This window comes from Solanum dulcamara, chromosome 11, assembly GCF_947179165.1.
Source record: "Solanum dulcamara chromosome 11, daSolDulc1.2, whole genome shotgun sequence".
In the NCBI taxonomy this organism is placed as follows: domain Eukaryota; kingdom Viridiplantae; phylum Streptophyta; class Magnoliopsida; order Solanales; family Solanaceae; genus Solanum; species Solanum dulcamara.
This window is the reverse complement of record NC_077247.1, coordinates 45,244,063-45,257,212: the sequence shown is the minus strand read 5'-3', so window position 1 is coordinate 45,257,212 and position 13,150 is coordinate 45,244,063. Positions and strand designations below refer to the sequence as shown.

General features: G+C 33.4%; 1 protein-coding gene and 1 pseudogene across 1 annotated transcript; both read left to right on the top strand.

The window, feature by feature from the left end:
• The first annotated feature begins 337 nt into the window (after positions 1–337).
• On the top strand, positions 338–2,294 carry LOC129872802 (protein SRG1-like). Its single transcript, XM_055947682.1, has 4 exons — positions 338–732; positions 840–1,087; positions 1,360–1,684; positions 1,789–2,294. The coding sequence occupies exons 1-4, from the start codon at positions 487–489 to the stop codon at positions 2,050–2,052; spliced, it is 1,083 nt and encodes a 360-aa protein (XP_055803657.1). The 5' UTR covers positions 338–486; the 3' UTR covers positions 2,053–2,294.
• A 1,435-nt stretch (positions 2,295–3,729) lies between these two features.
• LOC129872617 (protein SRG1-like) lies at positions 3,730–12,443 on the top strand (annotated as a pseudogene).
• The last annotated feature ends 707 nt before the right edge of the window (positions 12,444–13,150 follow it).

The following is a 13,150-nucleotide window of genomic DNA, read 5'->3' as shown; positions in this document are numbered from 1 at the left end:
GGTGGTTGTCTTCTAGCAGAATACTATGTTTCATTGGGTTTGACTTAATGCAGGGTTTAAAATGTTAAAAGACTCGTGTTATATTGGTGCAATGGAAGAAGAGTTAGTTTGATAGAAAAAAGAAGTGAATTTATTGTTAAATTTTGATTAGTATATACATTTGAATACTTGCAAATTACAAAAGCTGTATAAGACTATTAGTAGCGGTACAATGTCACAAAATGGAAACAATGGAGTAAATATAAATTGAAACAGATTGCTTACTTACATTTGCAATAATCTTCATGTCCGACTCCATAGATAAAATATATGTATAAACATATAAATTTTTTTTAAAATTACCCGTCTGAATTGGTGGTAATGTTTGCGAGTTATTACATAGAACAAGGATAATGTAATATGTTATTTGCAGCTGTCAGATGGGATCTATAGCTAAAATAATTCAATAGGTCTGGTTTTGGCTGTTGGTTTACATCGAGTGAGGGAATGGAGTCAACGCCGGAAAAAATGAACTTTGGAAGATCTCTATTAGTTCCTAGTGTTCAAGAGCTTGCCAAACAACACCTAACCAATATTCCGGCCAGGTATCTCCGTCCACAACAAGAATCTCCGGCCGTATCTGCCGGAGTGGCGGTCCCAGTTATCGATCTTCAAAAGTTGACATCAGGTGATTCAATGGACTCTGAGCTGCAAAAGCTTCACTCTGCTTGCCAACAATGGGGTTTCCTCCAGGTCTGCCATTCTTCTCAACTTATACATATTGACCTACATCCTTCTTTAATTGTTGTTGGTTGATCGGTATAAATTAGAGTTTTTACTATTATCTCTTGACAAGTTAGGTTATAAACCATGGAGTGACACCTTCAGTACTGGATAACTTCAAGAGAGAGGTTATTGAATTTTTCAGACTCCCAATGGAAGAAAAGAAGAAACTATGGCAACAACAAGACAATCATGAAGGTTTTGGGCAGCTGTTTGTTGTATCAGAGGAGCAAAAACTTGATTGGAGTGATATGTTTTACATAACTACTCTTCCCCCTCATATCCGTCAAATCGACTTGTTTCAAAAATTGCCTTCAAACCTCAGGTGCCTATCTCTCTCACCCCCGGAGTCTATCACATTCGTCTTTTCATACTTCGTTAATTTTATGCATATTCTTTTAATAAACTGATGCTTAGATTTTGGATAGGAACTAAAAATGGTTAGATATAAGAGACGCAATCTGCTGATAATCTTAGTACTCTATGATTTTTCTGTCATGTGGAAGGTGTAAACATTGTGGTGCAATGATAAATTTGATTCTAAGGTGGTATAGTATAGTTGCAAGATGATCATGACTTGATAATCCTAAAATGCAGGGAAATTATGGAGGCATACTGTAAAGAAATCAAGAACCTAGCAATGATCATCGTATGTCAATTGGCAAAGGCTTTAAGGATGGATGAAAAGGAAATGAGAGAGCTATTCAGTGATGGTGTGCAGTCAATAAGGATGAATTATTATCCTCCTTGCTCTGTGCCAGAAAAAACCATTGGCTTCAGCCCTCATTCTGATGCTGATGCCCTCACCGTCCTGTTCCAGTTAAATGAAACTGAAGGTCTCCAAGTTCGAAAAGATGGTATTTGGGTGCCTGTAAAACCCCTCCCAAATGCTTTGATTGTGAATGTTGGCGATATTATGGAGGTAAATAACAACATTCTTGTTGAGTAACTGATTTCCCTAAGGTTGGTAATGTACTGACTATTATTATATGTAATTCTGTATACATGTGTTATTTGACTTGACAGATAGTGAGCAATGGTGTTTATAGAAGCATTGAGCACAGAGCAATTGTGAACTCAAACAAAGAGAGGCTCTCTGTTGCAACATTCTACAGCTCCAACCTTGACTCCGAATTGGGACCTGCACACAGCCTTACTGGACCAAATAATCCTCCAATTTTCCGAAGAGTTCCTGTGGATAAATATTTCAAGGATTTTTTCGCACAAAAACTTGATGGAAAATCGTACATTGATTTCATGAAGGAAGATACGAGGGATAATGAATCGTAGGGAGCATTTGATAATTTAGTTGGTTATTAGCTAATCCACATCCGGTGAAATATTTTTACCAGCTACACTTGCTATTGTTTATATGATTTTGAACAGTGCTAGGTCTCTTTAATGGTTAAGCCTTGAAAATATAAGGTGTAATGTGAATGAGAAATGTAAGGAAATAAAATGGAGAGAAAATGAAATTTGAAGAAAAGTTCATTTCTTTTTCGTGGTAATGAAGATAAGAACTTTTGTGTTTATATATAGAAACATTTCTTCTAACTATTAAGGAATTGAGAGGAGAGTCTCTTTTCGTGTCTTCGTAGCTCGGCTAGGCGATTGATAAAAAATTTAGACAATATTTATTACTCATTTTCACTTATTTATTTTCTTTTAACTGAAGTCAATTCACGCGAAATAAATTGATTAATTTAAATTTGCGAAATTATTTTAGAGTTGCAGTGCGGTGGCCGCAAAGTAAAGCTAGAAGTTGACGACGAGATAAACTAAAAAATGAATAAAAAAATGACTTAATGTTATAAAATATACTAACTTGACAAAATAAGAGAAAGAGAGAGATCAGAGAGAGAGTTCGTATCAGTGTCTCCATATTATTGTGCTAACACGACTATTTATAGCCAATATAGAAGGTAGAAAGCAAATTGAAATTTGCTAACAATTGGGCAAGTCGGGTGGGTCCCACATGGGAAAATGACATCCATTATTACTTTTTAACACTTCCCCTTGAATGTTCATGTACAAAAAAAATTCTAGTAAAAGAACAAATATCCTGAACACCCATAGATGTTGTGCCTCGTTAAAACCTTACTAAGAAAAATCCAGTGGAAAAAAACCTAGTGAAGGAAAAAGAGTACACACATTTGGTAATACGCCTTGAGTGTTGCCTCATTAAAAACTTTACTAGGAAAATTCAGTGGGACAAAACCATGGTTAAGGAAAAAAGAGTACAATGCGTATTTTATCCCCTGATAAAAACTTCATTTGATATTTTGGAGACGACGCATTTCAATCTTATATCTTAGCTTCTCAAAAGTTGATGTTGGTAATGCCTATGTGAATAAATCTGCAAAATTATCACTTGAACGAACTTGTTGTACATCAATATCACCATTCTTCTGAAGATCATGTATGAAGAATAATTTTGGTGAAATATGTTTCGTTCTGTCTCCTTTTATAAAGCCACCTTTCAATTGAGCTATACACGCAACATTGTCTTTGAATATAACTGTGGGTACTTTGACATTATTTTTCAGGCCGCATCTTTCTTTGATGAACTGTGTCATCGATCTCAACCATACACATTCTCTACTTGCTTCATGACTTGCTATTATTTCAGCATGATTTGAAGAAGTAGCAATAATAGACTGCTTTGTAGATCGCCATGATATAACAGTTCCTCTGTGTGTAAATAGATAGTCTGTTTGAGATCGAACTCTATGTGAATCTGATAAATAACTTGCATCTACATAACCAATAAGGTCTGCACAACCTTTGTTATAGTATAAAACAAAATCATATCAATAGTACCTTTTAGGTATCACAAAATATGTTTGATATCGTTCTAATGCCTTTGCGTTGGGGATGAACTATACCTTACCAGCAAATTAATAGAAAATGTTATATCAGGCCTGGTTGCGTTAGCAAGGTACATAAGTGCACCAATAGCATTGAGATATGATACTTCAGGACCAAGAAGATCTTCATGCTCTTCTGGAAGTCGAAATTGATCTTTTTCCACTTCAAATGATCGAACAACCATTGAAGTACTTAATAGATGTGCTTTGTCCATGTAAAATCGTTTTAAGATTTTCTCAGTGTAGGCAGATTGGTGGACAAAGACCCCGTCTGCTAAATGTTCAATTTGCAGACCTAGACAAAGTTTTGTCTTTCCAAGATCTTTCATCTCAATTTTTTTCTTTAGATATTCAATCGCCTTTTGGACCTCTTCAGGGGTTCCAATGAGATTTATGTCATTAACATAAACGACGAGTATAACAAACTCTGATTCCGTTTTCTTAATAAAAACATATGGACAAATGACATCATTTATATAACCTTTATTTATCAAGTATTCACTAAGGCGATTATACCACATACGCCCTGATTATTTCAGATCATATAATGATCTTTGTAGTTTCATTGAGTACATCTCCCGAGACTTTAACAAATTCAAGTTTAGAAATATTAGACATTTTAAGAAAATAAAATTTTCACCCCTTTTGTTACCTTCTTAAAAATATAGCTCAAAGCGATGGAGGCTTGTGCTGATAATATGTTATAAAATAAATTAACTTCACAAAATAAAGAAAAAAATAAAATAAGAGAAAGAGAGACATCAGAGAGAGAGAGTTCGTATCAGTGTCTCCATATTATTGTGTTAACACGGCTATTTATAGTCAATATAGAAGGTAGAAAACAAATTGAAATTTGCAAACAATTAGGCAAGTCGGATGAGCCCCACATGAAAAAATTACATCCATTATTACTTTTTAACTCTTAGGAAATTGATAAAGAAAGCTAATTACTGGAAGGATTATCTGTAAGTCTTGTTTGGCTGTTTTTTATGATTGAAACAAATAAAAGTAGTGAGTATTTTAAGTACATGTTATCATTTCACACATCTCCAAATTTAAGTGAAGTGTAAATGAGAAATAATAATTGAAAAATGTGGGCAATCAAAGGAACGGAAAATGAAAAGTTATTTCTTCCTCATTGATAAAAGAAAATAAATGATTTGTTTTTATATAAGAAAACACTTCCTTTAACTCTTAAAGAGTTGAGTAGAGGGTGCTCTCAATAGTGTGATTGGTGTATAATTTTATAGACAAAATTTATTTATTAATCTCATTAATCAATTTCCTTTATTAATTCAATATTATTTTGGAAGTATTGATTGATTAATTAATTAATTAATTCGTGCATTAATTTGAATTAATTAAATTCGCAGAACCGAATTAACTAATTAATTTACCAAACAAAATTAATTTGAATTTCGCGAAAATATTTCGGAAAGGACTTGTTCCTTCCAAAAAAATATTTCTTTTCCAAAAGATACTATGCCTGTTCTGAATAAATAAATTCACACCGGATATAAATAGAGAGACTTTCTCTATATATATTTTCTTACAAATAAAGTTTTGTCTTTGTGTGTTTTCATTGCTGCCTTTTGAATTCACTGGAATTATCAAAGTTTGAGGTAGTACTACTTCTTTAATAGTCTATCTATTTTATCATGGGAGAAAATAATCCATAACCTCGGATACAGTATGAGGATTATAATCCTAAAGGACATATAGTAAATTATGTGGACTCAGATACTATTTTTTTCTTTGCATATTAATTGTTTCTGGTTTGCCAATTTTAATACAGGAAATAACACTATACATATACATACGTTTGCTATCTAAAACAAGTTCTCTTAGAGGAAGCTAGCCAGAAAAAGATCTCATTTATCGATGGAAGAAGCAAGCTTGAGAAAGTTAGGTCTTTGAAAGTTCCTAGCGTTCGAGAGCTTGCAAAGCAAGAACTAGTAACCGTTCCACCACGATATATTCGTGATGATTTAGAAAAGACATCCTCTTCCATGTTATTGCCTCAAGTTCCAGTGATTGACATGGAAAAACTGCTGGCAATTGGAAATGATAATTCAGAGCTTGAGAAGCTTCATTTAGCTTGCAAAGAATGGGGATTTATTCAGGTGTATGTACTTCTTTAGGTTTTGAGTTGTTTAGAAAAGGTCTAAATATGTGTCGTTCTCTTGCAGGTGGTGAATCATAGGGTGAGTTCATTGTTGGTGGAGAAAGTGAAGTCAGAAATCCTAGCATTTTTCGATCTACCAATGGAAGAGAAGAAGAAGTTTGATCAACAAGAAGGGGATGTTGAAGGATTTGGGCATGCCTTTGTTCTTTCTGAAGAGCAAAAGTTAGACTGGGGTGACTTGTTTTATGTTAGGATCGAGTTATCGGGTAATGTGGAGTTTGGCCAAATAATATTATAATGACAATAACAAAGATAATAGTAAGTTGATAATAACGAAAGTAAAAACAAATAAAAAAGACATAAATTTTATGTGGTTCAGTCGGTGTGACCTAGTTCACAAGTAGAGAGGAGAATTTTACTATATCAATAAGAGTACAAAAGAGAGTACAAAATTAGAGTAAATACTCTAATTAATCCCAAATACCCCAAGAGAATAACATCACAAGATCACTCCAAAAAAAGGGTTCACATAAGTGTTTCCCGACACTAACTCTCTTACAAAATAACTCTTAATGAAAATACAAAGAAAGAAAGCAATGAAATGTTTTCATATGCTTCAAGGTATGTTTCAACTAATGGCCAACTTTCTATTTATAGGAACAAAATGGGTTGCTTGATGTATGGATGATATCATTTGAAGATACAAAAAATTCAACATCTTAGTGTGAATATATCAAATATTGTGGCTACCAAATCTTTGACATTTATGATTGCCAAATGTGAATCTTATCAAGCATACCAAATCTTTAACAAATATGGTTGCCAAATGTGAACCTTATTAGGTATACCAAATCTTTGACAAATATTATTGCCAAATTTCAACATTTGTGGCTTCCAAATCTTTGACAAATAAAGACCACATTACAAATCTCCACCTTGGCCTGAGTTTGACGAATATAGTAAATTTGCTCCATCCTCTCCAAAAAAGTTCATATGTGCTAAATTATTCTTGATAAACACCAATCACTATAGACTGGAAGAGGTTTCGTGAACATGTCAACAGGGTTGTCTCTGTGTTAATCTTTTGAACAGAGACCTTTCCTTCAATAATGGTTTTCCGGATGAAGTGATACTTGATATCAATATGCTTCATCCTCTCATGATACATTTGATCTTAAGTCAAGTGAATGACACTTTGACTATCATAAAAAATAATAATACCACCTTGGTGTAAGTTGAGTTCAGCAAATAGACCCTTCAATCATAAGGCTTCTTTGATCGCCTCGTTCACTGCCATATATTCTTCTTCGGTAGTATATAAAGCTACTCCATGTTGTAATGTAGCTTTCCAGCTGATAGCACAAACACCAATACAAAAAACATAGTTTGTTAGTGATCTTCTTTTATCTAGATCACCTGTATAATCAGAATCTAAAAACCAACCAAGGTGTTAGCATTTTTCCCAAACTTCAAACATGTGTTTGAAGTGCCTTGCAAGTATATGAGGATCCATTTCACAGCCTACCAATGAGCTTTACCAGGAAAAGCCATATATCGACTTACCACACTTACTGCTTGTGAAATGTCTGGATGTGTACACACCATTGCATAAATAATACTGTCAACTGCACTAGAATATAATACCTGTGCCATATACCCTTTTTCTTTCTCTGTCTGCGGTGATTGAGCAGTTGATAACTTAAAATGAGCCGCAAGAGGAGTACTAACTGGTTTAACATCTTTTATGCCAAACCTCTCCAAGACCTTCTCCAAGTGCTTCCTCTGGGCTAGGAATAGCCTGTTGGCTACTTGATCTCTTTTGATCTCCATGCCAAGAATTTTCTTAGCTACTCCCAAATCTTTCATTTCAAATTCACTTTTCAACTGACTTTTCAAAATGTGAATTTTTGTCAAATCCTTAGCAGGAATGAGCATATGATCAACATATAATAATAAGTAAACAAATGTACCATCACTTAACTTCCGGAAGTAAACACAACTATCATACATGCTCCTCAAATAACCATGACCCAACATAAAGGAATCAAACCTTTTATACCATTGTCTTGGAGACCGCTTTAATCCATACAAGGCTTTCTTCAACAAATAAACATGATCTTCTTTTCCTTCAATTTCAAATCCTTTAGGTTGATGCATGTATATTTGTTCCTCAAGTTCGCCATGTAAGAAAGCTATCTTAACATCAAGTTGTTCTAATTCCAAATCATACATGGCAACTAAAGTAAGCAAGACACGAATAAAGCTATGTTTAACAATAGGTGAGAAAATATCATTAAAATTAACTCCTTATACCTGACCATAGCCCTTTGCAACTAATCGTGCCTTATACCTTGCATCTTTAACCCCTGGAATTCCATCCGTTTTCTTGAAGACCCATTTGCAACCAATAATTCTCTTTCCTAACGTCGGCTTCACAAGAGACCAAGTACTATTCTTGTGGAGATATTCAACTTCTTCATTCATTGTAATCAACCACTTGACCGAATTAACACTAGAAACTGATTCTGAATAATTTGATGGTTCTCTAATTTCTTCAATTTCTTGTGCAACTGAAAAAGCAAATGTAATATAATCTCCATAACTTTCTATTTTTTGCATTTGTCTCCTTGATTTGTATGTGGCTATAGAATACTCATTTGGTTCAACTTAAGAAGTCACAACTTCTAGAGCTTCAACTCTAAGAGTTTTAACTGTATTTTTCTCCAAAGTTGATGAGTTTGACTTAGAAGGAATGCCAAGTTCAACCTCCATCTGCTCATGTATACACTGCTCCTTATTCGTGTTACAAAAACTTAAAGGCTCTGTTCTAAGCCGCTTGACTTGTTTACCTGTTTGCTTCTCAATCAAAACTTTTTATTGTTTGAAAGTTAGGAAGATATCACTTTTATTTTTCAGAAAATAAATCCAAACTTTCCTTGAATAATCATTAATGAAAGTTAACATATACCTGACACCACCTTTTGACGGGGTACGAGAAGAACCTCAAAGATCTGAATGAATATAATCCAAAGTACCTTTTGTTCGATGGATTGCTGTAGATTTAAAGCTGACCCTTTTCTGCTTTTCGAACAAATAGTGTTCACAGAACTCTATGTTCCCAATACTTTGTCCATATATGAGACCTTTTTTGCTGAGAATGGAAAGACCTTTTTCATTCATATGTCCTAATCGCATATGCCATAATTTGGTAATGTCGGAATTAGATTAAGTAGAAAATATAGCAACACCTGTAACAGTGTATTCCAATAAAGTGTACAATGTACTAGATCTGCGTGCTTTCATGATCACCAGTGCACCTAATAAGATTTTCATAACTCCACCTTCACCTGTGTATTTGCACCAAAGAGATTTTAGAGTACCCAATGAGATGAGAATTTTCTTTAAATCAGAAACATATCTAACATCGGTGAAAGTTCTTACCACACCATTCGTACATTTTGATTCGAATTGTACCTTTACCAAAAACTTTGCAGGGAGCATTGTTGCCCATCAAGACAAATCCACCTCTAACAGATTCGTATGTGGTGAACAAATCCTTATTAGAACACATATGATAAGAACAACCCGATTCAAAATTCACTCATCATTAGATTTAAAGCTATTACTAGTAGCTAAAAAACTTGTTCCGTCAGACTCATCAGCAGCTACACTTTCTTCAGTAGAGTCAGTATTTTGATGCTCTTTTTTATTTTCCTTATGTTTTTCTTTGTTTTTCAACTTATAACACTCAGAAATAATATGACCTTTCTTATTACAATATTTTCACACCACATTTCTGTATTTGGACTTTGACCTTTATTTAGAATTTTTGCTACTTGATTCTTTCTTATTAGATCTATCTCCTACAAATAAACCCTGCCCATGAGTTCCACTACTTTTCCTAGTAATATCTCTATCTATCTGTTCTTTTGATTTTAAGATAGATTTGATTTCCCTATAAGAGATATTATCCTTTCCATAAAGCATATTATCTCTAATATGCTTAAATGATTGGGGTATGGAAATAACTAATAATACGTCTTGATCCTGATCTTTAACTTTAGCATCTATATTACTCAAATCCATAAGAATAGAATCAAATGCATCAAGACGTGAGAGTATAGAAGTACCTTCAATCATACAAAATGTGTAAAGCTTTTGCTTTAGGTAAAGTCTGTTTTCCACTGTCCTCTTCATATATAAGATTTTTAGTTTTTTCCACATACCTTTGGTTGTGGTTTCTGCAGATACTTCACGTAAAACCTCATTTGTGAGATTTAAAATAATACCTGATTTTTCCTTTTTGTCTATGACAGTAAACTCCATGTCCGTCATATTTTTTGGCTTCTTCTCCTTTCCTTTCAGTGCCATATCTAGGCTATCTTGAATTATGATAGCCTCCATCTTTAATTGCCATATCCCGAAGTTTGCACTTGGGTCAAATTTCTCAACATAAGTCTTTGTTACTGTCATTTTTTACTATTGAAATTAACCTGATTAGATCCAACTCTGATACCAATTTGTTAGGATCGAGAACTCGAGTAAGGCAGAATTTAGCCAAATAATGTTATAATGACAATATTAAAGACAATAGTAAGTTGATAATAACGAAAGTAAAAGCAAATAAAGAAGATATAAATTTTACGTGGTTAGATCGGTGTGACCTAATCCACAGGCGAAGATGAGGATTTTACTATATTAACAAGAGTACAAAATAGAGTACAAAATTAGAGTAAATACTCTAACTAATCCCAAATACCCAAAGAGAATAACCTCACAAGATCACTCCAAAGAAAGGGTTCACACAAGTGTTTCCCAACACCAATTCTCTTACAAAAAAATCTTAATAAAAATACAAAGAAAGAAAGCAATGAAATGTTTTCAAATGCTTCAAGGTGTGTTTCAACTTATGGTCAACTTCCCTATTTATAGAGAAAAAATGGGTTGCTTGATGTCATGGATGATATCATTTGAAGATACAAAAAATTCAACATCTTAGTGTGAATATATCAAATATTATGGCTACCAAATCTTTGATATTTATTTTTGCCAAATGTGAATCTTATCAAGCATACCAAATCTTTGACAAATATGATTGACAAATGTGAATCTTATCAAGTATACCAAATCTTTGATAATATGATTGCCAAATTTCAACATTTGTGACTTCCAAATATTTGACAAACAAAGGCCACATTACATTTTACATCACCAATCTCCCTACCAATTTGAGAAAACCTCACTTACTTCCCAAGCTCCCTGACTCACTTATGTAAAAGTAGACGGACATCTTAATAATATTAAGACTTTAATTTGTTACATATATTAATCATTCAGATTTATTCAAACCTAAAAAACAAACAAACTTATCATGCCTTGATCGATCTTCACTAGATGGATCTCTTTCTCTTTTAATGCTAATTTGTATGATACGATTGGAAATATAATGCAGGGACACCATGGAGGAACACAGCAAAGAATTCAAGAACCTAGCAATAAGGATCCTCTGTCAATTGGCAAAGGTTTTAAGGATGAATGAGAAGGAAATGAGAGATCTATTCAATGATGGTATGCAGATAATAAGGATGAATTATTATCCTCCTTGCCTTGAGCCAGACAAAACCATTGGCATACGTCCTCATTCTGATGCAGATGTCCTCACCATCCTTTTCCAGCTCAATGAATCCAAGTGCGAAAAGACGGTATCTGGGTGCCTGCGAAACCCCTCTCAAATGCTTTCATTGTGAATGTTGGTGATATGATGAAGGTAAATATATAATTGAGAATTTCCTTGTTGAGTATTGAAATGCTTTGAGGGAGGGGGATGTGGAAGTCGTAATATTTTCATGTATTTACTCCTTTGGTGTCAATTTGTTTGTCTTACTTTTCTTTCTAGCATGTTTAAAAAGAATGTTTTTTTTTTTTTGGAAACTCATTAATTAATTTCAATTTTCCAGGCGACATGTTTAAGACCACAAGATTAAATGATATGTTGGTACATTCTACATATCTGATCATGAAATTCAAAAGTCTTTTTTACTTTTTTAAACTCCGTGTCAAGTGAAAAATCAGATAAACAATTTGAAACAGAGAGAGCATCTTGTTACATTGTGAACATTGGCAATATGTTACTAATCCATTTACTTGCTAGTTAGCTAGCTGCGGTGTAAGAGTCAAGTTTTTTATTAAAGGGTTCAAAATATAAGAAGTAAACATACGAAGAAGCTGAAGACGGTTCGATATCTATTATATATACATAAAAATAATTTTAACCATGTGTAAACAACGTAATTTTCTACGAAAAGCTGGGGTATAACTGGCTCCACCCCTGGCTAGACGTTATATAATCTTATTTTTGTAAGAAAGAGCTCATTTCTAATATCTATAATACTGTTTGTATATATGTTATTTGGCTTGGCGTGCAGATATTGAGCAATGGTGTTTATAGAAGCATTGAGCACAGAGCAGTTGTAAACTCAAAGGAAGAGAGGCTATCCCTTGCAACATTGTACATCTTTAACCTTGACTCTGAATTGAGACCTGCACACAGCCTCATTGCAACCAAATAATCCTCCAATTTTCCGAAGAATTCGCGTAGGAAAATATTTGCAGGATTTTTTGCACGAAAACTTGATGGAAAATCATTTATTGATCGCATGAAGGTAGAGACGAAGGATGGCGAATCCTAGGTAGCATTTGATCTACAAGTTACTCTTGCCATTGTAATTTCAAGATCTAATGTTTGATTGCTGTAAGCCTATAATAAAGATGAAAAATAATACACTTTCTCTTTATGGAATTTGATTTGATAGAAAACTGTTGCATTAATGTTAAAAAATAGTTTAAATTGGATAAGTTCAATAAAAACTTAGTAGCAGTGTAATGTCAAACATTTTGCAAAGTTCCAATAAGGAAACAATGTCATGTACTTTACCCTTTATCTCTCCAATAAAATGCACTTTAATTTATTTAAACAAGACTAAGCTAATCTTAGTTTAAGAACATTTATTACTAAGGCTAAAATGAAATAAAAATAATTAATTCCTCCTGATTTTGATTTTGTAAAATGACAAATTAAATTGAGATATGTTGTAAAACAAAATTAAAAAAGTAACAATATGAAGCAAGAAATGAGAGTATTCTTATTCTTTCAAGTGTTTCCTAAATTTTCAAGCAGTACAATATGAACTCTTATGCATTTATTTATAGTGTTACGTAGAGTCATACAAAATGTTAATCATAATATACCATTAACCATGAAGATTATGGGGGGAGGAGAGGGGTTAAAGGGTGTGATAGTTATATCCATAATGATGTATGGAGTACTGGAGGATTAACTAAACACTATGAAAAAGATTAGTGGACATTCATATTAATATTTCATAACAAGACATAT